General features: G+C 52.2%; 1 protein-coding gene across 1 annotated transcript; it reads left to right on the top strand.

The window, feature by feature from the left end:
* The first annotated feature begins 3,644 nt into the window (after positions 1-3,644).
* Ccdc63 (coiled-coil domain containing 63) lies at positions 3,645-24,400 on the top strand. The gene is made up of 11 exons (XM_052754943.1): positions 3,645-3,653; positions 4,015-4,184; positions 6,417-6,606; positions 8,608-8,727; positions 12,516-12,697; positions 14,254-14,435; positions 16,059-16,279; positions 20,085-20,159; positions 21,196-21,388; positions 22,980-23,183; positions 24,267-24,400. The coding sequence occupies exons 1-11, from the start codon at positions 3,645-3,647 to the stop codon at positions 24,398-24,400; spliced, it is 1,680 nt and encodes a 559-aa protein (XP_052610903.1).
* The last annotated feature ends 1,004 nt before the right edge of the window (positions 24,401-25,404 follow it).

The following is a 25,404-nucleotide window of genomic DNA, read 5'->3' as shown; positions in this document are numbered from 1 at the left end:
ACAGCATGGCGGCACACGCCTTCAAACCCAGCATTCAAGAGGCAGAGGCAGAGGCAGGTGGATCTCTACGAGTTGGAAGCACCCTGACCTACACAATGAGCTCCAGGACAGCCCAGGCTGCACAGTGAGACCCTGCCTCAAAACAAACCAACCGACCAAAACTAGAAAATAAAATAAGCAAAATGTGGGCAGGGGTCTACAGACCTTGTCCCCTGCCTCTCTTCCCTTGCCAAGTATTGTCGCCGGGATGGGGATTCAAGGCTGGACTCCCCAAGCTTGATCCCCAATTCTTGTGAACTCTGTTGAAAGAATTCAAAGTGGAGTGTGGAAAAGAGGCAGGTTTAAGCCGGGCGGTGGTGGCAGCGCACGCCTTTAATCCCGGCACTTGGGTGGCAGAGGTAGGCCGATCTCTGTGAGTTCGAGGCCAGCCTGGGCTACAGAGCGAGTTCCAGGACAGGCTCTAAAGCTACACAGAGAAACCCTGCCCCCCGCCCCCAAAGAGTCAGGTTTCACACACAGCAAAGTGGAGAATGTTCTCCTGGGGTGGGAGTGTCCAGGGGACAAAGCAAGGGAAAGGGACAATCCTAGCCATGTCCTTTATCACCAAATCTGCTGCGAGATAAGGATCTTGCAGGATTTAGACGGTTATCTATTAATGACTCTTAAGGCATTTCTGCAACGTGTCTCCACCCGGGGCCAGAACTGTGACTCAGAGCCCATTCTTTTGGCCTCTAATGGAAAGTCCTGAAGTTGCAGCTCGAGGTTTTTACAAGGGGCTGATGACCAGGGAAGGGTGTCATATCCTTAACCTGCAGTCCCGGGCAATATCTGAGGAGCCCCAGTCAATATCAGAGGATCTCATACTGGCTTCCCTCATGATTGCCAAGAAGGCTTCCAGCAGCAAACAGAGACAGCATACTTCCCTTCCCAGAGATACCAAAGAACCTTCCTCTAGACGCGGACTGTGGGCCTCTCCTTTGCTTCCGTTGAGGCCACTGTCAATAATTATAAACCCATCCCAGGGGCAGACTCCAGGAAACTGTAATGTACCAATTAGCCTCTTACATTCTTGTTCTAAACATTGGCCAGGGCAGGCTGGCTTGGCAATCTGACCCTAATGGAGACTGCCCTGCGTTGTGTGTGAGAGTCAACTGGGAAGACTGAAACCTTCTAGAGGATTCTTTCGCATTTGTTTGAGTGTCAATCCTCATAGGCAGAGGTGGGTGAGTGGCTGGGCCCCCTGGCTCCTGACCATTTGCCCAGCTCTCTCCATCCTGGCTCTGCTTATCTGTGGCGGTTTTGTTTGCTCCAGGCCACATTGGGGGGAAAAAAACCAAAAGCCTTGTTCCTGGCAAGAGGGCTGAGCTCTGCACCGAGGAAGACCGCAAGGGTAAACCTTCCCCGGGGAGGCATGCTTCTAACCACTGCCCACCCAGAGGCAGACAGTTGAGGGCTGTGAGTCAAGCAGCCTCAACAGCAGTGACAGGGGGTGGGGGTGGGGGTTCCGGATGATGGAGGGCTGGCCATGGCTCTCAGTTAGAGTCATTGCCAAGCGTGCGTGAGACCCTAGGGTCAATCTCCAGACAGATAAATAAACTAAACTTTGAAAACAAGTCTACTTAGGTCACTGTTAGGTTACAGAAAGGAGGCCTTCAGTGAAGAAGCGAGGGGACAAGAGAAAGTGGCCCAGGGGAGGGGACGGGAGCTGGCTTGATGGACAGCGTGACCCCTGGGCGCGGCTGGTTTGACAGCGGGCAACTGAGGGTGGCCCTGGAGTGCATTGCCCAGTCCCTTCCGGCAAGCTGCGGGTTCCCCGTGGGGTCCTGCGGTCTCGGCTGTCCACAGAGAACGCGGGTCGCCGCTGTCACAAAGGCGCGTGTTCCAGGGCGGAGAACGCGGGGGGGGGTGGGTGCGGAGCTTGGCTGAGTCCAAACGCTCGCGTGCCTCAGTCTACCCGGAGTCGCGGGAGCCGCGGGTGGTAAGTTTGGGCCCGCACAGCGCCCCCTGCTGGGAAAGGGCGGAGCCTGGGGGCTGCCGCGAGCCTGGGGCTGCCACCGCCGCCGCCACAGACTCTCCCCAGACCCAAAGAGCTATGTCCTTCCAAGCATCCTCATATTTATTTGCCATTTATTCACCCATTCGTTTGCTCGAGGCAGGGTCTCATATATCACAGACCGGCCTCGAACTCCTGCCGCAGCCAGAGATGACCTTGACATCTGATCCTCCTTGCCTCCACCTCCCAAGTGCTGGGATGGCGGGCCAGCACCACCATGCCCGGCTTCATTCTTGTTTTAAAATAAACCGTATCACTCAGGAGGATCCCTGCAGAACCCACCTTATCGTTTAAAAGCAGGAAGGAAGCGTGGGCTTCCTGCCCTGGCTGTGAAATGGGAGATGGTAAAGACAGTAATGGGGGCTAATGAAATGGGAGGCGCTCAAGGAGGCCTGGGTGAGGCCATTCATTCGAGCTGTGTTTGGGAAGGCTCCAGAAACTGTCAAGACATGGCCCCATTGTCATGACCTCCTCACTGTCTGTAAGAATCTTCTAGCATTATTTTCCCTTCGGTATGATTCACCAAACTTCAGTCATCCCCATAGCCCCCTATGACATCTTTGAAACATCCGCCCACACAAAGCTCGTGGATGCCTTGGGGGCTACTACATTTTCCTTGCTTCTCAGCCTTCACCCAGGCCTCCTCTCTGCCCAGAGTTCCCCCTCTTCTATTCGGCTCAGCTTGGTGAGTTCCCAGTCATCCCTCAGAACTCAAACGCCACATCTTGTTGGAGCCGTGACATCTTGAGGATGACTCACCGCTCAGTTCCCCCATATTAAGCACACAGTAGGCGCTGTGTGCATGCCAAATCGATTTGCACATTTGCACTCCCAGAACTCTTGGTGGCTTACAAGCCCCAGAAAAGTCACTCAAGATTGCTTTCATGAAAGGTGGTGTGATTGGACATGACCCAGAGGCATCTTCCGGTCTGGCTAAGCCCAGAGGCTTTGGTGTCTATGGTTTATCTCTCCTCGTTAGCTTGATTCTAGCATAAAGTTAGAATGGTGCATAAAGTACTGGCACCATATAAACTGGGTGTGGTGGCCTGTAGTCCCAGCACTTTGGAGGTGGAGGCAAGAGGATCAGGAGTTCAAGGTCATCCTTGGATACATTCTGACTTTGAGGCCAGCCTGGGCTATCGGAGACCTTTGTCACGAAATCAAAATCCCAAAAAGCTCCATCAGGGGTGCTCACCATCTGAGGCCTTTGCGCCCCTTTCCTTCAGAGATGTGGGGAGCCGGGTGACAGGCTGGAGCCATCTGCCCGGGTCCTAATAATAAACTGGGAGAGGAAGATGTTCCAGGCACGCTTGGCTCTGGGGGGGAGGGGCTCTTGTCACATCCAGCACCATCTGCCATGTCCCCTTTGTATGCCAAGCTGTGGGCGGAAGAGGGGACCGTAGGAAGGGGGAGAGGCCCATGGGTCCTCACTGCCAGCGGGGTGGTCCACTTCCTTTTTTCCTCTTTTCACTCTGGGCAGGACATTGCCGAGAGACAGAGAGAGAGGGGGAACAGGAGAGAGAGGTGGGCTTGCGGGCTGTGACCTCCCGGACCCAGTGTCTAAGCAGAAAGGAAGCTCAGATCCGTCCCAATGCCCATGGTAGGTGATGACCGCCGGTCACTCACTGTCCCTTCGTGTACCCTCTCATCCTACCCCAACACCCCATCTTCTGGGCACCAACTTTATAGACGGGAGGCTAGACACTCAGAGACAGTCCGTGACTTTCTCAGGCTCACAGCAGAGTGGGATTTGAACCCGGGACCCTAAAGAACACCTTCTCAACTAACTCAGCAAGGCACTTCCACAAGCGAGTTCGACTGTCACTTGGCAGCCCTGGGTGGGTCTCCCCTGTGACAGACCAGCAGATGACATCACCCTGGGGTGGGCTTCCCCCTCTCCCGGGAGCCACCTTGTGGGCTTCTCTGGTCACCTGGGCCTCTTCGCTCTCCACCGGGCCCAGGTGAAGAAACACAGGAGGAAGGTCTCTGTAGTCCTTCCGGAACTCTCCGAGAAGGCCAAAGAACAGCTGGCCGAGGCGGAGCTAAGGAAACTGAGGCAGCAGTTCCGCAAGATGGTGGAGAGCAGAAAGTCCTTCAACTTCCGCAACCAGCGCATGATCGCCAACCAGTAGTAAGAGGGGTGTCCCCGGGGCGGGCCTCGGGCACAGCCGGGGGCAGGGGGGCACCCCGAACCCAGCTGGGGACCTTTTAGCCTGCGCTCTAGAGCTTCATAGGATCCAGTGCACCCAGTGAGCAGGCTGATCCAGGGGTCTCGGAGGCCCCGGGGGACAGGTGGCCCTCAGCCAGGCCCGGTTCTTCCGGCGGATACCTCTGTCCCTCTGCCCCAGCCAGGACCTTGCAGACACACCCTCATCGGTCCATCCCAGTCCCAACACGGGGAAACCTGATTGGTTCAGGTGTCTACTCCTCTCAAGCCAGCTGTGGCAGGGACGGACGGGGCGGGGCCAGAGGATGCCTCGTGTCCCACGCTGCCTCTGCAGGGCCCAGCTTTTTGGAATTAGGGTGATGAGACCCTTTCTACAAAGGCAGAAGCCGGCCTCCAACCATCCTCGCTGTCTGGATCTTTGGAGTTCAGAGGAGGGGAGCGGAGAGGGGATCTTTCATTTCCCGTGGATCCGTTTGTCCCTAGAGGACATCCCTGTCAATTTTTAAAGGAAGTCTTTTTTTTTTTTCAGAGCACTTTACCGCCATCTGTTGGAAAAGTGCTCCTTCTAGAGAACCAGACGAAATGTCTCAGGCTAGGGAGGTGGCTCAGCTTGGCCCCAAACGGCCTGCATTAGATCCCAGAAGACCCACGAGGTTAGAGGTAGAGAACTGACTCCCACGTTGTTTTCTGACCTGCATACTGCAGTGTGGCATGCTGACACCCACGCACATGTTCATACATCGTGCACACATAAATACATGTTGAGAAAAGAAAGACAAGGTGAAGGCTGGAGAGACGGCTCACCAGTTAGGAGCACTTGCTGCTCTTGCAGAGGATCTGAGTTCGGTTCCCAGCCCCCACGTCTGTCTCACCACCTCCTGTAACTCCAGCTCCAAGGGCTCCGTCCATCTCTTCCCACCTCTGTAGACAACCCCCCTATGCCCACTCCCATATATATATTATAAATCATATAAACGACGGAATAAATAAATATCCATGCACGGCGGTGCACACTTTTAATCCCAACACTTGGGGGGCAGATGCATTGGATCTCTGTGTATTGGAAGCCAGCCTGCTCTAAGTAGAGAGGTCTAGGCCAGCCAGGGCTACAGAGTGAGACTCTGTCTCAAGATAAATATATTGTACAAGGAAAGCATGGACATGCTCTGACGGTTAGAGCCGCCTTACACTTTAGGGCACTGGCTCCCTTTACCCAGCCGCAGCCCTGCCCACCAGCCAGCTGCCTTTCCCTGTACCCACTCTCCTCTGTGCCCGACTCAGCTGGGCACATTTTCCTTACACTTAAACAAGGTCCCCTCCAGGAGGGAGCTGAGGAGTAAGAAAAGTCCCAGCAGCCTTGGAGAAGACCAGCTATTAGATTCACTAGTCACCCATGGCCTCTGAAATGGTAGTGCGTTAATTAAAATTGTTTGGGTTTTGGTGCACACCAGAAGTGGGTCAAGGGGCTCACTGGGGACAGTGCAGGGACAGGGCATTTATCTTGTTATTGTCTTTGTAGAGTGTCCCATTGTCCTATCACTTTCATCCTTGGACCATGGCCCACTGAAGTTGCCTTTTTTTTTTTTTTTTTTGATTCCAGACAGGGTTTCCTTGTATAGCTCTGGCTGTCCTGGAACTCGCTCTGCAGACCAGGCTGGTCTTGAACTCAGAGATCCACCTGCCTCTGCCTCCCGAGTGCTGGGATCAGAGGCGTGCGCCATTGTGCCGGGCCCCATCTTGTTTGTTTTGAGACAGTGCCCCTCATTGGCTTGGAGCTTGCTGACTGGGAGAGACTGGAGGGACAGCTAGCCCAGGGGTCCTCCTGCCTCCACTTCCAACACCTGACTCTTTGCATGGGTGCTGGATGGACCTCAGGCCCTCATGCTTACACAGGAAACATTTTTTTACCAACCGAGCCATCTCCCCAAGCCTCTCCGTGAAGGGTTTTGACAGGCACCAGGACAACCTTCCCCTGAGACGCATGCATCCCTCAGGGAGGTGGGGCATGTAAGATGGGAAGGACAGGGCCAGGGAAATGGGGTTCCAGATCTGGACCAAAGCCCCCAGCCATAAAGCTTTCTCCTCTCACTAGGGCCCAGGCCATCCCCCAGACTCCTTTTGGGGTAGGGCACCCTGTGGGTTCTGCGAAGGCGGGTTTAGGGGCTGCTGGGTTAAGTCCGAGCTGCCTCCCCTCAGTAAGGAAATCGAGAATCTGAAAGCTGAGCAGGCAGAGACCACCCTGCTTCTGAGCCTCATGAAGTCTCCGAAGAACCTGGACCTGAACCAGAAAAACTTCATGGAGCTGCGCTTCCTGCTGCAGACCAAGGGGGACTATGAGGCACTTATCACCTCCATGAAGGTGCTGTTGGGAGAGCTGGATGACAAGGTGAGGCTTCCCTGGGAGACTCAGCAGAAGGGGCCAGGGACAGCACACCCATGATGCCGTAGGCAGAGTGGACCATGGCACGGGAGCTCAGCTCCATTGACTCTTCATGTCCCCTGCCATCTCAAGGCTCAGAACCAGCCCCAGCATCCTCAGCATCCACCAACACGGGCAAGGTTCTGGTGCTGTAACAAAGATCACCATTGGCTGTGCATAATGCTGGTTTCTCCCTCCTTCATGCTGTGCACCAATCATGGGTTAGTGAGGGGGGCTGTTATCTTTTTGTCCTGACACTGAGATAGTGGACAGCATCTCTCTGGGACAATGCCAGGTGCTATGGCAGGAGAAAAGCCTTCTAGCAAGTCTCATGTGGGCCATGGGATGCACATGTCATTCTGAGAATGATCTATTGGCTTAAAATAGCCACTCAACACCACCCATCATTAGGGCAAGCCTCCTGGATAGTGGTGTTGGCCAGGTCTTGCTGTGTCCCAATCCTTCCTCATAAGAAAGGGAACTTACCCTGAGTTATTGTGTGTGTTTGGAAGTATGTAACTTTTTAATCTATTTGTATTTACTTATTTATTTATTTATTTTGGTTTTTTGAGACAGGGTTTCTCTGTGTAGCTTTGCACCTTTCCTGGATCTCGCTCTGTAGACGAGGCTGGCCTCGAACTCACAAAGATCCACCTGCCTCTGCCTCCCGAGTGCTGGGATTAAAGGTGTGAGCCATCATACCCAGCCACCTTTACTCTTGGGTTTTTTTTTTGTAAGATTTTATTTTTAATTATGTGTATATGCCTGTGTGTATGTGTGTGTATGTGCATGGAAAAGCAGTGCCCGTGGAGTCTAGAAGGTGTTGGATCCCCTATAGCTGAGTTATTGAGACAAGTGATGTCTCTGGAAACCAAATTTAAGTCCTCTGCTACCCCTGAGGTTGGAATCTAGGACCTTGTGTATGGGAGGCAGGCCCTGCACCACTGAACTATGTCTCTGGTCCTTTATTTATTCACTTTAAACCAATATGAGTAAGACTATAAAGTAGCAAATGACTAAATTCAAATGCATTTTGATATATGAGCACTTTGGGCCATCCATATCTAAAACAGCCCCGTGAAGTCTTTCTGTAAAAGACCTCAGAGCCATATTTGGGTTTTCCGAGCCATAGTACCTCTATGGAAACTAAACTCCAGCTGTGTAGCATCAAGGCAGTGGCCACAGGCAATACAGAAATGATTGGCTTTTCCAATAAATCTTTATTTGTAGCAGTAAGCCGTGGGCCAATTTCCAAAGGGCTGTAGTTCACAGCCCTTGGCGTGACTGACATGGTCAGAGACTGCACACATGTGGAAGGCAGTCAAGGTTTTAGTGGGTGCTGCTGAGCAGTGTGGGCTTCTTGTGTCTGATGGCCTGATTTCCAAAGTGGGGACCAACTCTTGGGAAAGTTCCAGATCCATCCAAGGACAGTCTTCCCGTGATGTGTACAGTGACGCCATGCCTGGTCACTTCTGTAAGAGCCCTCAGTTCTATTCATAAGCAGAGAAACTGCACATGTAGGGAATGTCCAGATGGCCAAACTGGGAAGTCACAATGGTGTCATCAAAGCAGCTGGAAGTATTCTGCTCCCACGCTCTAGTAACTTCTTAGTATAACTGGGTTGACAACCATGTTTCACCACCACTGAGGTCAATGCTTTTCCCTCTAGAAACCAGGGCTGTCGGGGCTGGAGAGATGGGGAAGTTTTTTTGTTCACTAGTGGGAAAATTCACACTCAGAGCCACGAGTCTTTTTTTTTTTTTACCCTGGATGGGTGAGAATAAATTGAGTCAGGAGCCAAGTCAGAGCTCTGTTTACAGGACAAGAGTCAATCTCAATTTTGCTTTAGACCATTCCCCCGTGGAGGGGGCAATCTGTGCCCAGCGGGGTGGATGGATGCCGATGCAGCTCAGCTCGGTGCTCCCCACCCCGCAGCTCAGTGCTCCCCAACCCCCATCTCTCTTTCAGATTGTTCAGATGGAGAGGAAGATCTCCAGTCAGAGACAAATCTTCCTGAAGACACAAGAGGCCAATAACCCCCGGAAGCTGCAGAAACAGATCCATATTCTGGAGACCCGACTGAACCTGGTAGATGGGAGCTGTTCTCTGAAGCCTCAGCACCCCACCCCTACCCTCATCCTCACCCTCACCCCTACCCTCATCTCCACCCTCACCCCACCCCACCCTCACGCCCCACCCTCACCCCTACCTGTGGTTGTTTTTTCTCTTTTGGGGGGCCCATCACCTAGCTCCCAAATAAATCACATACGGAAGCTTATACTTAATTATAAATGTCTGGCCTTAGCTTGGCTTGTTTCTTGCAAGCTTTCCTTGACTTTAAATTATCTTGTCAACCTTTTGTCTCAGGGCTTTTCTCCATTCACTTACTTCTGTAAATCTTACTCTTACTCTGTGGCTGGCTTATGGCTGGGTGGCTGGCCCCTGGCATCCTCCTCCTTCTCTGGCGTCTAGATCTCTCTCTTCTCCCAGATTTCCCCTTCTATATATTCTCTCTGCCTGCCAGCCCCTCCTATCCTTTCTCTTGCCTTGCTATCGGCTGTTCAGTTCAGTCAGGTGTTTTAGACAGGTACGGTAACACAGCTTCATAGAGTTAAACAAGTGTAACATAAACAAAAGTAGCACACCTTAAAGTAATATTCTACAACATCTACCCTCATCTCCACCCACACCCCCACCCTCATCTCCACCCTCACCCCTACCCTCATCTCCACCCTCACCCCTACCCTCATCTCCACCCTCATCCCCATCCTCACCCCTACCCTCATCTCTACCCTTACCCCCACCCTCCCCTCCACCCTCACCCCTACCCTCATCTCCACCCACACCCCCACCCTCATCTCCACCCTCATCCCCATCCTCACCCCTACCCTCATCTCCACCCTCACCCCTACCCTCATCTCCACCCTCATCCCCATCCTCACCCCTACCCTCATCTCTACCCTTACCCCCACCCTCACCTCCACCCTCACCCCTACCCTCATCTCCACCTTCACCCCTACCCTCATCTCCACCCTCATCCCCATCCTCACCCCTGCCCTCATCTCCACCCTCACCCCTACCCTCATCTCTACCCTCACCCCTACCCTCATCCCCACTCTCACCCCTGCCCTCATCCCCACCCTCACCTCCACTCTCACCCTTACCCTCATCTCCACCCTCACCCCTACCCTCATCTCCACCCTCACCCCTACCCTCATCTCCACCCACACCCCCACCTTCATCCCCACCCTCACCCCACCCCCAACCCTACCCTCTTCCCCACCCCCACTCCTCTATCCTTCCAGGGATGAAGCGAGACCGCTGAGCTGTCAGTGAAACACACACTTGCTTGATGCTTGAGAGAGGGTGGACTGAGAGTACACCCCACCCACTGGAACACCCACCCACTGGAACACGCACTCACCCATCCCTTACCTCAGCCCCTACCATGTCTCCAAGGCCACCAGGCAGATCTAGATGCACCCCTCCCCTGGCAGGCAGCTCAGGCCTGTTGTCACCATTGTCCCTTATGCAGCATTAGGTACATGAACTTCATCATGGGGACAGTCATGTTTGTAGCTGGAGGGTTTCTCTCCGAGTCCTGCCAAGTCCCCGCCGTCCCGCAGCCCACTTATAAAATAATCACTCAGAAGCTTATATTACTTATAAACTGTATGGCCGTGGCAGGCTTCTTGCTATCTAGTTCTTATATCTTAAATTAACCCATTTCTATAAATCTATACCTTGCCACGTGGCTTGTGGCTTACCGGTGTCTTACCACTGTGGCTGGCAGTGTCTCTCTGCCTCAGCCTTCCACTTCCCCGAATTCTCCTCTCTGCTTGTCCTGCCTATACTTCCTGCCTGGCTACTGGCCAGTCAGCACTTTATTTATCAATCAATCATCCACAGCACATGTTTTCTGACTGGTCACAGTGTACAGTGACATTTACTGTAAGTGTCCTCCAGTTCCATAGTGGCTTGTGATGGAGTTGGGAATGTCACCCTAACCCAGCTGAAAAGTACAGAGCTGGAAGTAAGGCCCCTAAGTAAGGCTTTATCCAGGTGCTACAAATTATTTATTTTTTAAAATAACTTACTGATTCTTATTTTATGAGCATTGACTAGTGTTTGTTTTGTCTGTGTGAGGGTGTCGGGTACCCTGGAACTGCAGTTACAGACAGTTGTGAGCTGCCATATGGGTGCTGAGAATTGAACCCTAGTCCTTGGAAAGAGCAGTCATTAACTTCGGAGCCGTCTGTCTCTCCAGCCCCCTGCCCTCTAATTTATTTTTATTTATTTATTTACTTACTTATTTTTTGAGACAGGGTCTCAAAAAGCCTCTGATGTCCTGGAACTCACAGAGATCCACCTGCCTCTGCCTCCCGAGTGCTGGGATTAAAGGGGTGCGCCATCACACCTGGGCTCAGAAGAGGACCCAGGTTGGTTTCCTAGTTCACAACTACTTGTAACTCTGGTGCCCTCTTCTGGCCTTCTCAGGTACCTGCACTCAGGGTGTGTATACACATACATGCAAGTACTCACACAAACACATATAATACAGTAAATCTTTTAGAATTAAAAAAAAAAAAAAAAAAAAATCTCGGGCCGGGCGGTGGTGGCGCACGCCTTTAATCCCAGCACTCGGGAGGCAGAGCCAGGCGGATCTCTGTGAGTTCGAGGCCAGCCTGGTCTACCAAGTGAGTTCCAGGAAAGGCGCAAAGCTACACAGAGAAACCCTGTCTCAAAAAACCAAAAAAAAAAAAAAAAAAATCTCTACAGAAACCCATGACTGGGACTAGAGAAAGAGACGCACAGAGCACACGGTGTAAAATTTAAGGAGGCTCTCACTCACCTTTGGATTTGTAGAAAGCAGGGTGGATACCTGGCCGCAAGTGCCTCCTTAAATTCTAAGTCCAGATTGCCTGGCTCCCCTTGCCTCAGTTTGGGCCTTTCAGAAACCCAAGGCTTCTCAGAAACACTTGGAAAACCTCTTCAAATCGTTTACTATTGGCAATCTTTTTCTCTGGTTGCTCACCCCCCAGCATCCATGGAAGAATTTCACATCCCCTCCAAACAGCCCCCTCCCAAGTGAAAGCGTTAATTTACTAAAAGGGAAAGAATACAGGCAAAAGCTGAATGCCGCTGCCTTTAAAATTGAACGTATGCATGTGGGAGTGCAGGAGAGGTCAGAGGACAGTCTGCAGGAGTCAGTTCCGTTTCCGCCGAGTGGGTCCAGGCATCAAACTCGGGTCACTGGGTTCGGTGGCAAGGCCGCTGCCACTTTCCCTGCTGAGCCATCTCACTGGTCCTGTTAGAGTTGTCACAGTTGGCTTCAGATGTCAACTTGGCACTCCTGGGAAGAGGGAGTTAAGTTACTCAGGAATTGCCTCCATCAGATTGGCCTGCGGGCAAGCCTGAGGGGCATTTTCTTGATTGCTAATAGATGTAGGAGGACTCAGCCCCTGGTGAACGGTGGGAAGGTGGGCCTAGGCTGTACAGAGAAGCAGGTGGAGCAAGCCGTGAGGAGCAAGCCAGTAAGCAGCTTCCTCCACGGCTGCTGCTTTAGTTCCTGCCTCCAGCTGGTTCCTGTCTTGGCCTCGATCAATTGATGAACTGCGTGAGTTGTAAGCAAGATAAACTCTCCTTCTAAATTGGTTTTGGTCAGTGTTGTATAAAAGCAGCAGAAAAGCAAACCTGGACACTTTTATTTGTTTGATTGTTTGAGTGTTTTGCAGGGGACAGTTTCACACTGTAACCCTTGCTGGCCTGGAACTGTGTGCTGCTGGCACTCAATGGGCAGCAACAGGGCCCCGACATCCTCCCAGGACCATCCCGTCTGGGTGTGAGACCCTGTTTGAAGCACAACCTCCCCACAGGTCACTGTCCACTTTGACAAGATGCTGACCTCCAATGCCCAGCTCCGGAAGGACATTGAGGATCTCCTCTTTGAGAAGGCCGCCTACGACCATGTCTACCAGCAGCTTCAGCGGCGTCTGCAGACACAGAAGAAGACCATGAATGTGGCCATCGAGCAGTCTGCCCAGGCCTATGAGCAGAGGTGCTTGGGAAGGCCCAGCTCCCAACTCAGTACCCGTTTGCTCCTCTTGAATGGCTGGACCATAACTCACAGCAGCAGCAACCCTGGACACTGACCACATACCCAGTAGGGTGCCATGTACCTTGGTTCTTCCGTCTTCCTCCCCACGGCATGAGGAATTAGTGTCTCCTCTTTTCTCAGAACAAACGGGAGCCCGTGTAGGACAGTGCAGATGGAGCGGGGGGGGGGGGGGGGGGGGGGGGGGGGGGGGGGGGGGGGGGGGGGGGGGGGCCTGGGACTCCAGCTCTCTGTCCCCTACATGGTCCCTGGTCCTGGTCTGGGGCAGAGGTCTTTATCCATCTAAGTCTTTCCTGGCACAGAATGTGGCTATGGAGAGAAGAGGCCTTAGAGTCAGGCGTGTCTGGGGATGATCCTCCCTCCATCACTTCTGCTTTGTTGTAGGATCTATGTAGGTGGTAGGGAGCAGAAACTAATCCATGCATGGAAGGGATAAGTCGTGATGACGGTGGTGATGAGGATGATGGGGGTGATGATGTTGGGGATGAAGATGATGGTGATGATGTGATGATGAGGATGATGGTAGTGATGAAGATGATGGTGATGAGGATGGTGGTGGTGTAGCTAGAGCTTTCCTGCCTGGCCCACGGTCAGGACAAATCTCTCTCACCTGCCAGTCCCACAGCCGCTCAAACCCGACCAAGTAAACACAGAGACTTATATTGCTTACAAACTGTATGGCCATGGCAGGCTTCTTGCTAACTGTTCTTACAGCTTAAATTAATCCATTTCCATTAATCTATACCTTGCCACATGGCTCGTGGCTTACCACATCTTCACATGCTGTTTCTCATCATGGCGGCTGGCAGTGTCTCTCTGACTCAGCCTTCCACTTCCCAGCTTTATTCTCCTCCTTGTCCCGCCTACACTTCCTGCCTAGCCAATGGCCAATCAGTGTTTTATTTATTGACTAATTAGCAACACATTTGCCATACAGAACATCCCACAGCATGGTGGTGATGAGGATGATGGTGGTGATGGTGGTGATGAAGATGATGATGATGATGGTGGTGATGAAGATGATGGTGATGACATGGTAATGAGGATGGTGGTGATGATAGCGGTGATGATAATGGTGGTGGTAGTGATGATGTTGGTGTTGATATTGGTTAGGAAGGTGGTGCTAGTGGTGGTGACTGTGTTAGTGGGGACAGGAAAGTTATTTCCTGGGGTGGACTAGACTGACAGCTCTGATGGAGTCCTGAGTTTGGTCCCCACTGCCAGAAAAAAAAAAATTGCAAAGAGCCAGGTGGTGGTGGTGCATGCCTTTAATCCCAGCACTCGGGAGGCAGAGCCAGGCAGATCTCCATGAGTTCGAGGCCAGCGTGGTCTACAGAGTGAGTTCCAGGAAAGGCACAAAGCTACACAGAGAAACCCTGTCTCGAACAAAACAAAACAACAACAACAAAAAAATTGCAAAGAACCTCAAAGAAACCCGGGGCCACTGGGCAGGCATGTAGTCCTCTGGACACTAAACCCCACCTGCCATCTCTCCACAGGGTGGAAGCCATGGCCCGGATGGCTGCCATGAAGGACCGCCAGCAGAAAGACATCTCTCAGTACAACCTGGAGATCCGTGAGCTGGAGTGCCTGTATGCTCATGAGACCAAACTCAAGTCCTTCCTGCTGGTCAAACTCAACGACCGCACTGAATTCAAGGAGCAGGCCAAGAAGAAGGGAGGTACGAGCCACAGTCTCCCCTCCCCCACCCCCCCCCCCCCTCCTCTCATTGATGCCAGCCATAGCCAGTAAAAACACAGCACACCTGGTTAAACGTAGACCTCAGGTTCACAATGAACACACTTTTAGGATAAGTTTGTGCCATGCCGTCCTGGGGCTACACTTCTGAGAGATACTCATTTCTTAGCTGCAGTGAGGACTGACTTTGACTTTTGGAAGTGCAGTTGGCCTGAGCACTGTCTCAGGAATTCCCTAACAGCAGAAGCTGGCTACACACTGGGCACTTGGTAGTGCTTTATTACGTATTTTAATTTTTTTTTTTTTTTGGTTTTTCGAGACAGGGTTTCTCTGTGTAGCTTTGCGCCTTTCCTGGATCTCGCTCTGTAGACCAGGCTGGCCTCGAACTCACAGAGATCCGCCTGGCCCTACCTCCCGAGTGCTGGAATTAAAGGCATGCGCCACTACCGCCTGGCTACCATTTTATTTTTAAATGATTATTTTTCTCATCTGGGCATGGTGGCTCATGTTTTTAATCCCAGCACTTGGGAGGCAGAGGCAGGCGGAAAGCTAGGAGTTTGAGGCCATTCTGGCCTCTTCACATTTTTAACATGGGTTCTGGGGAATTGAACACAGGTCCTGACACCTTTGTTAATCAGTGGCCTTGGACCTTGTCTCAAAAAAAAACCGCTTTATTTTTGTGTCTGTAAGTGTATGCCACCTGTGTGGGGGTGCTGGCTGAGGACGGGAGAGGTTGTCAGATCCCCTAGAACTGGAGTCATAAGTAGTTGTGAGCCCCAAGATGGGCTGGACCTTGAACTTGGGTCCTCCAGAGCAGGCGGTGCTCATAACTGCTGAGCCATCTCTCCAGCCACACCTTGTCTTTTGAGTCAGTGTCTCTCAATGAACCTGGTTCAGCTATACTGGCTGGCCACCGAGCCCCAGGGAATCCTCCTGTCTCCACCTCCCCAGGCTGGGATTACAGGCACACATGACCACACTCAGCTTTTTTGTTTGTTTGTTTTTGTTTTTCGAGACAGGGTTTCTCTGTGTAGTTTTGCACCTTTCCTGGAACTCACTTTGTAGACCAGGCTGGCCTCGAACTCACAGAGATCCGCCTGCCTCTGCCTCCAGAGTGCTGGGATTAAAGGCGTGCGCCACCACCGCCTGGCTAAATGTTATTTATTTATGTATTTTTTTGTATATGAGTGCTCTGTCTGCATGTACTCTGGTATGCCAGCAGAGGGCGCCAGATCTCATTAGAGGTGGTTGTGAGCCACCATGTGGTTGCTGGGAATTGAACTCAGGACCTCTGGAAGAGCAACCAGTGCTCTTAATCACTGAGCCATCTCTCCAACCCCACACTCAGCTTTTTTTTTTTTTTTTTTTTTTTAACCTGTTCTGGGGGTTGAACTCAGGTCCTCGAGTCTGTGCAGCAGATACGTCGCCAGCTTTCCCAGCCCCTCTTTAGGTATCTCTGATGTGGGTCACAAGCAAAAAAAAATGCCTCCTCTCCTGGCAAACTCTCGCCCCCCCTCCCCAAGACAGTGATGAGAACGGGGAGCCCGTGTCCCGCTCCACACCTCCTGTGGTCTTTCTCCCCCACCCCCACCCCGCCCCTCGCCAGTGGTCAAGTCCAAGAAACCCGGGAAGAAAAGCAAGGGGCAGAGCTTCGAGAGCTACGAGGTGGCGCATCTGCGGCTGCTGAAGCTGGCGGAGAACGGGGACCTGAACCAGCTCACCAAGGACTTCCTGGCCAAGGAGGAGAAGAACTTTGCCCGCTTCACCTACGTCACCGAGCTCAACAACGACATGGAGACCATGCACAAGAGGACCCAGAGGATCCAGGTGCATGGCTAGCAGGGCCTGGGAGGACCGGGCCTGCCTGTCCCCAACAGCCTTCCCCGACACGTCCACCTGCTCTGCAGACAATGTCCATGGGCCCTGATAATGACAGTGAGTTCATGTCCCCACCCCCCCACCCCCGATCGTGACAGTGGCCACTGCGGCAGGTGCCATCCACACTGGGCTATGAGCTAGGAAGGCACACTTGAAAAGTGTGTTTTATTTTATGGGTACGGAGGGTTTGCCTGTGTGTATGTCTGTACACCATGTGCGTGCAGTGCCCACAGAGACCAGAAGAGGGCATCAGATGTCCTGGAACGGGAGTTAGAGATGGTTGGGAGCTGCCCTGTGGGTGCTGGGAATCGAACCCTGGTTTCCACAAGAGCAGCCAGTGTTCCTAACCTCTGAGCTATCACCCCATTCCTCTACCTTGTCCTCTGAGACAAAAATCTGTCACTAGGGTTTGGAGCTCAACAATTGAGCTATGCTGTCTAGACATCGAGCCCCAGGGACCCTCCTGTCTCCCCATTTCCCATGCTGGGGTTACAAGTGCATGCCATGATGACCAGATTTTTTACATGGGTTCTGGGATTGAACTCAGGCCCTGCCCCCTGTGGCTTCAGAGTGGAAGGGAAATAGGTAATGCTTATCTTGGACAGGCCCGGTGCTCATCAGCATAGTCTGCTCTGACAAGCGGACCCATAATGCCTCACATTTACCTGGCTCATGACCCTCCTCACTCCGAGCAACACAAAGGACTTCTGGACACAAACACATGCCCAAGACAGAGTCCACACCACTTAATGCCACACGCCAGCCCATTCGGAACCTGGCTGACAGCTGTCTTTGTGGCTCAGAACCAGTGGTGACCCCCAGTGCCCCCAGCTGCTCCTAGCTGTATCACACCTAGCTGTATCACACACACCCTCCTCCAACTGTTCCTTCTGACTGTGTCCTGACCCCTCCCCCTCTGAGGATGTTCCCCAGGCCTGACCCTGACCCGCTGTCACCTGGGGGGATTCGGTATGCCTCCCTCTGAGGCCCTGTCATGTTTATGGGGCAATTTCCCACTTGTGGGGTATGTTGAGGACTGGATACCAGGCCCTTGCCTTTCCCCTTGATTGACGGTAACTGGCCAGTCGCTTTCCAGGGGTTCTGCTGACTCCAATCCAATCTCAACCACAGGAGAGCCGAGGTCACCAATGTACGTCCCCACAGCCGACTTCCTGTGGGTTGTTGGGATTCAAACTCAGGTCCTCGCGGTTGCACAGCAAAGTGCTTTACCCACAGAGCCAGCCCCTGAACCCTTCAGGAGGCTAGTCTCCCTGGAGCTCCAGGCTTCAGCTTTTCCTTGGGGTCCATTGTCTTAAATAAGTCTGTAAGCCACAGGAGGAATTTAGTGGCTCTTTAGACGACCCTCGATCCTGCCACGTTACTCTGGAGCTCTGGCTGCTTTCTTGCTTTGCTTCGTGATTTTCGAGACAAAGCTTCACTCGGTAGCCCAGGCTGGCCCGGAACTCACAGCAGTCCTCCTGCCTCAGCTTGGTAATTGCTGAGCTTTCAGGCATAGTAAGTCGCCAGGGAGCATCTCTACTTAAACTAAGATTTGGGTTTTCTTTTTAATCCTGCCCCCCCCCAATTGTATACATCCAGCTTCACCCCTTCCTAGGGACCAGGTCATGGGTCCATTTTCTCTGATCTCCTGTTAAGATTTGTTCAGTAGGCGGGGGTTGGGGATTTAGCTCAGTGGTAGAGTGTTTGCCTAGCAAGCACAAGGCCCTGGGTTTGGGCCTCAGCTCTGAAAAAAAAAAAAAAAAAAGGTTCAGTAGGGCTGGAGAGATGGCTCAGTGGTTAAGAGCACTGGCTGCTCTTCTAGAGGACCTGGGTTCAATTCCTAGCACCCACATGGCAGCTCACAACTGTCTGTAACTCCTATTTCAGGGGATCTGACACCTTCACACAGACATACACGCAGGCAAAAAAATGAATGTGCACAAAATAAAAACAAATTATTTTACAAAAATATTTGTCCAGTAACTGTCAGCATTTAAAAAGCAGAACATTCAGCCAGGCGGTGGTGGTGCATGCCTTTAATCCCACCACTCAGGAGGCAGAGCCAAGTGGATCTCTGTGAGTTCGAGGCCAGCCTGGTCTACAGAGAGAGTTCCAGGACAGGCACCAAAACAACACAGAGAAACCCTGTTTGGAAAAAACAAAAAGAAAGAAACAGAACAGCAGAGCATTCTACATACCCCCCCCCCCCCCCCCAAATTTCTAGTTTCTCTGGGGACATCAAATCTGATACAAGGTGGCAATGTGTGCAGGCCACTGTTAACCGTGAGTGCGTTGTCACTGCCCTCTGGTGGCTGTCTGCGGTATGGCAGGAAGGTCTTCGTGGTCCAGGCTGTTCTGGGAGGGAGTGCGTTACTAGTCCCTGTGGGGTGCGGATGCAGATCGACGTGAGGCTTGCTGTGTGGCTGGCCTTTGAGGGCTTTGGGTAAGGTGGACTTCCCCTCTGTTGGCCTCAGTTTCCCAGTTTGTCCTGTGATGTTGGGACCAGCCCTGTAGCCTCCAGGTTCTTTGCTCTGTTTGCTTTGGAACTCTGATTTAGAGCTCAAGTATCTGTTGGGGAAATGCTGCATCCCAACTCGCAGGTGTCCAGGACACATCCACGCCTCTGTAAATGGGCGATAATCGGCATTTAGCCATTTGTATGCGTGGGCCACCCTCCCCCACACATACCCTTTGAATTTACTATCAATGATTGATTTCTCGACCTCTTAGTACATTTGTCTCCTCACTGGAGTGGAGTGCTGGGATTAAAGGTGGCCGCCGTCGCCGCCTCCACCACCACCACCACCACCACCACCACCTAGCCTCTTCCATTATTTCTTGAGATGAAACATAGGGATGGGGACTTTGGTGTCAAAGGCTTGGACACACTGCACTAGGGACTGGTCAGAAAGGCTGGGTTACTCACCTGGCTCCCGACCTGGAACTTGGAGGGAGTCTGGCCATCTGAGTGAGGGACTCAGATTCTGGTGAGAGTCTGAAGGACCCTGGGCTGCTGCTGGGTCCAGTGAAGAAGTTGCTCATGGCTGTTTAAATTCTTTTTTTTTTTTTTTTTTTTTTTTTTGGTTTTTCGAGACAGGGTTTCTCTGTGTAGCTTTGCGCCTTTCCTGGAACTCGCTTTGGAGACCAGGCTGGCCTCGAACTCACAGAGATCCGCCTGGCTCTGCCTCCCTAGTGCTGGGATTAAAGGCGTGCGCCACCACCGCCCGGCTTTGTTTTTTGTTTTTTTTGTTTTTTTTTTTTTTTTTTGGTAAATTCTTTATAGTGTGATACAACAGAAACCCCAGACGCCCAGGGGTGGGAGCCATGTTTCAAGTGCCCATGTGTGGCTGGTGACTACAGAATTAAAACAAGTAGAACGTGAAGGAGTGTGTTGATTACTCTGTTCTAGATGATTCTAAACCTGTGGGCCAACCTGAGGCCACCAGAAAACACAGATACTTACATTACGATTCATTACCCTGAAAAATTACAGTTATGAAGTAGCAATGAAAATCATTTTATGGTGGGGGGGGTCACCACAGCATGAGGAACTGTATTAAAGGGTCACAGGGTTAGGAAGGTTGAGGACCGCTGCTCTAGATAGTTGTAGATGATTCTCAGAGAGGATTCCTGCGGAGTAGGAGGGGGCAGGGGGAGGCTCCCTGATGGGTTTACCCAACCCTGGAGTAGGGTTAGATGCAGTGGGAAGAGCAGTTGATGTCTTTTCCTCACTGGTCCCCTTCTGTCCACGCAGGATGACATCATCAACCTTCGGTCTCAGCAGCAGTCCTCTCACGAGGGCACCCGGAGCGTCCTGAGACAGATGGAGGTGAGCTGGGTGCGGAGGGAGGGGTGGGGGGGCTTCCCGTACCTGTCTGTCATCACCTGTCCGTTGTCTGCCTGGTGGCCTGTCCTGACACCACTTGTCCCTAAGGTCTGTTGATTGTGAAGACGAGTCCCTTTCCAGGGGGGTCGAACCCAGGCCCTGGGACTGCAATTCGATCCTGACACATCTCTGCCTCAGTTTCTCCTTCTGATGACTCCTTGGCCCAGGTCCACCTTTTTCCACAGTAATAATGACCACTCACCAACCTCCTACATCCTTTTCTTTCCCCTCCTCCTACCCTGCTTCCTCTCTGTGCTGGGAACCAAACCCAGGGCCTCCTGCACCCTAGTTCCCCACTCTGCCACTGAGCCACAGCCCACAGCCCACACCCCACATGCAAATGCTTCCTGGACTAGTCAGTAGAGACCACGTGTGCTCTTCCGGCCCCGTCCTTCACCACCCTGGGAAGCAGGTGTCACTCAGGCTCTTTCCATTTCTCAGGTGAGGAAATAGGCTGGCAGAGGTAACAGTGGGGTGTGGGGTGGTGGTGTTTTGTTTTGGCACAGGGTCTTACTATGTAGCCCTGGGGGGGGGGTCTGGAATTCACTATGTAGACAGGGTTGGCCTCAAACTCACAGAGATCCTCCTGCCTCTGCCTTCTGAGTGCTGGGATTAAAGGTGTGCGCCACCACCGCCCTGACTGCAATCACTTATTTTTTTGAGACAGGGTCTCATGTACCCCAGGCTGGCCTCAAACTATGTAGACAAGGATAACCCTGGACTCCCGATCCTCCTGCCCCCATCTCCAGAGAGCAAGAGTTACGGGCACACACACCACACCGGGTTTAGGCAAGTGCTCTACCCACCGAGCCACACCCTCAGCCGACCCTTTTTTCTTAATTTTGTTTGCCGCTGACAGGAAGCTCATTCCTTTGATCGAATACCCCCTCTGGGGTTTGCAAACCTGTGTAGGGTCCACCAGTCACCTCCACAGAGAGTCCCCAGCCTCACGCCGGGCCTGGTTTCTGTCTACCCCCAGGAGAAACTGAGGAAGACCACGGAGGAGGCGGATATTTATGAGAACAAATACAAGGAGATGAGTAAGACCCTGGAATACCTCAAGACCTCGGTGGGAAAGCTGTTTAAGAAGATTAACTGTGACGCCACGGAGATCCTGGGGAAGCTGGGTGAGACTGGGAAGATCACGGACATCAACCTCCAGCAGTACTTCGGTGAGCCAAGCTGGGGCCCACCCGGCTCTTAGGAACTCTTTTCCAGCATGCTCTATGACCAGGTACAAGAGCTCTTTCTTGGGTTGTTTTTTGAGCACGGCTATGCGGCAGCCTGCCTGGGTCCGAATCCCGATTCTTCACTTTCTAGCTGTGTGGCTTTGGCCACGTTCCTGACCCTCTCTGTGCTCAGGTTCTTTCCCCTCCAAACTGAGGGTAAGCTCAGGAGCTACCTCATTGGGTTATTGGGAGGATTAAATATGGGATAGTCGGTGATGATCTCAGTAGACACAGGAGAGGGGTTTTAGTGAAATCCAATGCCCTTAATGAGAAAAACTGAAACTAAAAGGGGAGTTTTCTTACACACTTACACAAACACTATACACATACATGCTCACACACACCTGCATACATGGATGTATACACATACACATGCATGTGTGTGCACACACACAGGCACCCATACAAACACTATGCACACAGACACATGCACACACAAAGACACATTCAAACGCATACAAACACCATGTACACATGTGTGCACATGCATGCAAACATACACACACAGATGCACATTCATGCATGCACATGCATGAACATGCACAATTATGCACCTATACACATGCATGCATGCATGCACATTCACACACACACACACACACACACACACACACACACACACGCTTCATATTTGAGCCTCATGTTTTTTCTCTAAGATTAGGAAGTAGGCAAGGGTGGAGCTCCCATTGAGCTTATTTAGTGCTGTTTAGTAATCCTTGCCAAGGCAATAAGGCAAGAAAAAAGGGTAAGGATAAAGGAAACGAAGATTCCGCGTGGGGTCCGGTGTGTAGTGAACGCTTGCTGACTGCCTTATGCATGTCCAGGTCTGGCTCCAAGTTCAGGGTGTAGAGGGGACATGAAAACCCAGATCATGGCAGCTTGGCATGAATGGTACCCACTATTAACATTTAACACACAGGGGCTGGAGAGAGGCTCAGTGGTTAAGAGCAGGTATTGCTCTTGCAGAGGACCTGAGTTTGAATCCCAGCACCCACATCAGGTATCCCAGGCAGAGGAACGGCATAAACGAAGGCCTGAAGGTCAGGTTACCCTCGCTTTTAACTTATAGTGGAACGCTGGTTTTTGACCTCCTCACTGTCAACACCGAGGGAGTCCTTTTTGGACCATGCTTTCCGAGAAACTGTCACTCATGGTGCTTTGAATGCCTTAGACCTGCGGTATGCTCCCATGAGCAGCTCTGCCTGTGTGTGTTAAAAGACAGATTTTGGCCGGGCGGTGGTGGCGCACGCCTTTAATCCCAGCACTCGGGAGGCAGAGCCAGGCGGATCTCTGTGAGTTCAAGGCCAGCCTGGTCTACAGAGCGATATCCAGGACAGGCATCAAAACTACACAGAGAAACCCTGTCTCAAGGGGGGAAAAAAAAAGAGTGAGATTTCTGTGTCCAATGAGGTCAGAATGTCTCAGCCAGTGGCCGGGCAAAAGTGGACATCTGGAGCACAAGCTCCCATCTCCCCTCTATTACAACAGGGGACACTAGGCTCGCAGCCGTGACCTTGACCCTCCTGTCTTCCAGCCATCATAGAGAAAAAGACCAATGACCTGCTGATTCTGGAGTCCTTCCGGCGCCTGCAGGAGGCGGAGGGGCCCGATGTCGATGTCCCACAGCCCTTCGTCAACCCCTTCTGGGGCGGCTCTGCCCTCCTCAAGGCCCCCGAGCCCACAAAGGTCGTGCCCCCCGTCTTTGGGTTAGAATCCTTCAGTGACAAACTTGAAGAGGGTGAGTTCTTGCTCCATGCCACCCAGGCAGGCCACTGGATAGGAGTGCCTTAAGGAGCCCGAGTCCCTACAGGGTCTGTGGGCCAAGCCTCAGTTTCCCTCATTACTTCATTAAGCAACATCACCCTGTGTGAGCGATCATCACCCTGTGTGAGCGATCATCACCCTGTGTGAGCGATCATCACCCTGTGTGAGCGATCATCACCCTGTGTGAGCAATCATCACCCTGTGTGAGCGATCATCACCCTGTGTGAGCAATCATCACCCTGTGTGAGCGATCACCACACTGTGCTACTTGTTTGAAAACGCAGACGAGAACAGATCCTTATGGAAAACAGAGGTCGAGTGGAGGTACAAACTTATTCCCTGCAGCCCAGAAACAAGCAAAGGACCCTGCACACACACACACACACACACACACACACACACACACACACACTCATAAATACACACTCACTCATAACCACAGATTCACACACAGTCATATGCACATACTCACACACACGTACTTGCATACACATTCACATTCACACTCATAAAAGACACTCATAAACACAGCTCATTCACACACGCTCATACGCACATACTCATGCACACACATACACACACTCATACACATACTCACATATACATTCATACACTTACACACACACCCATGCACACACATGCACATACTCACACACATATACACTCATACACTTACACACACCCCCATGCATACACAAACACACATACTGAAGCACACTCATACACATGCACACATGCATGTGCACATGTACCATTAAGTTAGTCAGAACTTAACAAACACACAATGGAGTACTATGCAGCCACAAAAACGAATGTCCCTCTGGGTAGCAATAGCTTAGCAGTCAAATAGATTGCCATTCAGCTTTGTCCTTGCTATTAAACCAGCGGGGGCCCCCACTCTTTGCTTGGGAATTCCCTGAGGGCACATCTCTGCTTGGCGCTCTTAAGGGCTTTCCGCCCCATGCCCAGCCCAGCCTGGTGGAGTGGCACTGTCCCCGGGAAGGAAGTGAGCTGGGCATCACCTCCCAGTTCCTCACAGTATCTGTCCCGGGTGCAGTGGAACATCCCCTGGACCACAGTAGCCTCCGGCAGCTGGTCTTGGAGAACTACCTTCAGAAGGACCGCGGCAAGGACCTGCAGGACGCCCTGTTGGAGAAGGCGGATGAACTCAGGCCAAGAAGAAGGTGGTAGGCTGAGCTGCAGGTAGCTGTGGTCCACACCCAGAGAGAATAAATGTTTGCTTCCTGAGCCCCAGGGCCTTTGCCTGTGCTATGCTGGGGAACTCCGAGGACTGGAAACCAGCTTTGCGGTGGGGTGGAGGTGAGAAGGATGGGGCTCGAAATCCGGGGTCCTAGTCTCCTTGCTTCTGGAAGAATGGGTGTCCCTGAGGCCACAGGTGGGGTATGGATAGTGCAGAGTTTGGGGGACCCACCTTTTGAATCCCAGCTTCCTGCAAGGAGCCCGTGGGGACCTCATCGATTGCAAGGCTGGATCTGACCCTGGGTATGGGGGTGCAGGTTCCTTCTCTCTCAGGCAGGGCTTTGCTGTGTAAACCCAGGCTAGCCTTGGATGTCACCATGTTTGGTCCCAGTGATTCTCTTGAAGTTGGCTTCCCATTTTTAGTTCATCCATGGGGACTCAGCTCTAGGGCTAGGTAAAGGCCCCGGTCAGGGGAGCCAGAGACTGCCACCAGTTTGTTTGGTTTTTTTTGAGATAGGATCTCACTATGTAGCCCAGGCTAGCCTGGAACTCACTATTTAAACCAGTCTAAGTCTGGAACTCACAGAGATCATCCTGCCCCTGCCTCCTGAGTGCTGGGATTAAAGGTGTGCGCCACCACCGCCCATGCTGTGCCATACCAATCCCCCCGACACACCCGCCATCTTTAGGGGCTGGGCTCCAGAACACAAACAGAGCTAAGGGAAGGCCACCTCGGGACAGAGAGACAGAGAGAGAGAGAGCACTGGCCACTCCTGGATGCAGCTGCTTCTGAAGCCCATGGACTTCTGAGCTTTTGGAACCCGATGGTTTTGCTTTTTCTTCTTCTTTTTTTGAGACAGAGTGTCTCTGTGTAGCCCTTGGCCATCCTGGAACTCGATCCGTAGACCAGGCTGGCCTTGAACTCAGAGCTCTGCCTACCTCTGCCTCCCGAGTGCTGGGATTTTGCCGCATGAGGCAAAAGTCATTTGTTTTCC

This window comes from Peromyscus californicus, unplaced genomic scaffold (genome assembly GCF_007827085.1).
Source record: "Peromyscus californicus insignis strain IS unplaced genomic scaffold, ASM782708v3 Scaffold_2__1_contigs__length_46816999, whole genome shotgun sequence".
Classification (NCBI taxonomy): Eukaryota; Metazoa; Chordata; class Mammalia; order Rodentia; family Cricetidae; genus Peromyscus; species Peromyscus californicus.
This window is presented reverse-complemented; position numbering and strand designations above follow the sequence as displayed.

What these genes read in the sequence shown, in the direction of transcription:
- Ccdc63 (XM_052754943.1), top strand. An exon ending in GCGTCCTGAGACAGATGGAG is followed by an intron (nt 20,160 to 21,195) that starts GTGAGCTGGGTG and finishes GTCTACCCCCAG; the next exon opens with GAGAAACTGAGGAAGACCAC. An exon ending in CAGTGACAAACTTGAAGAGG is followed by an intron (nt 23,184 to 24,266) that starts GTGAGTTCTTGC and finishes TCCCGGGTGCAG; the next exon opens with TGGAACATCCCCTGGACCAC.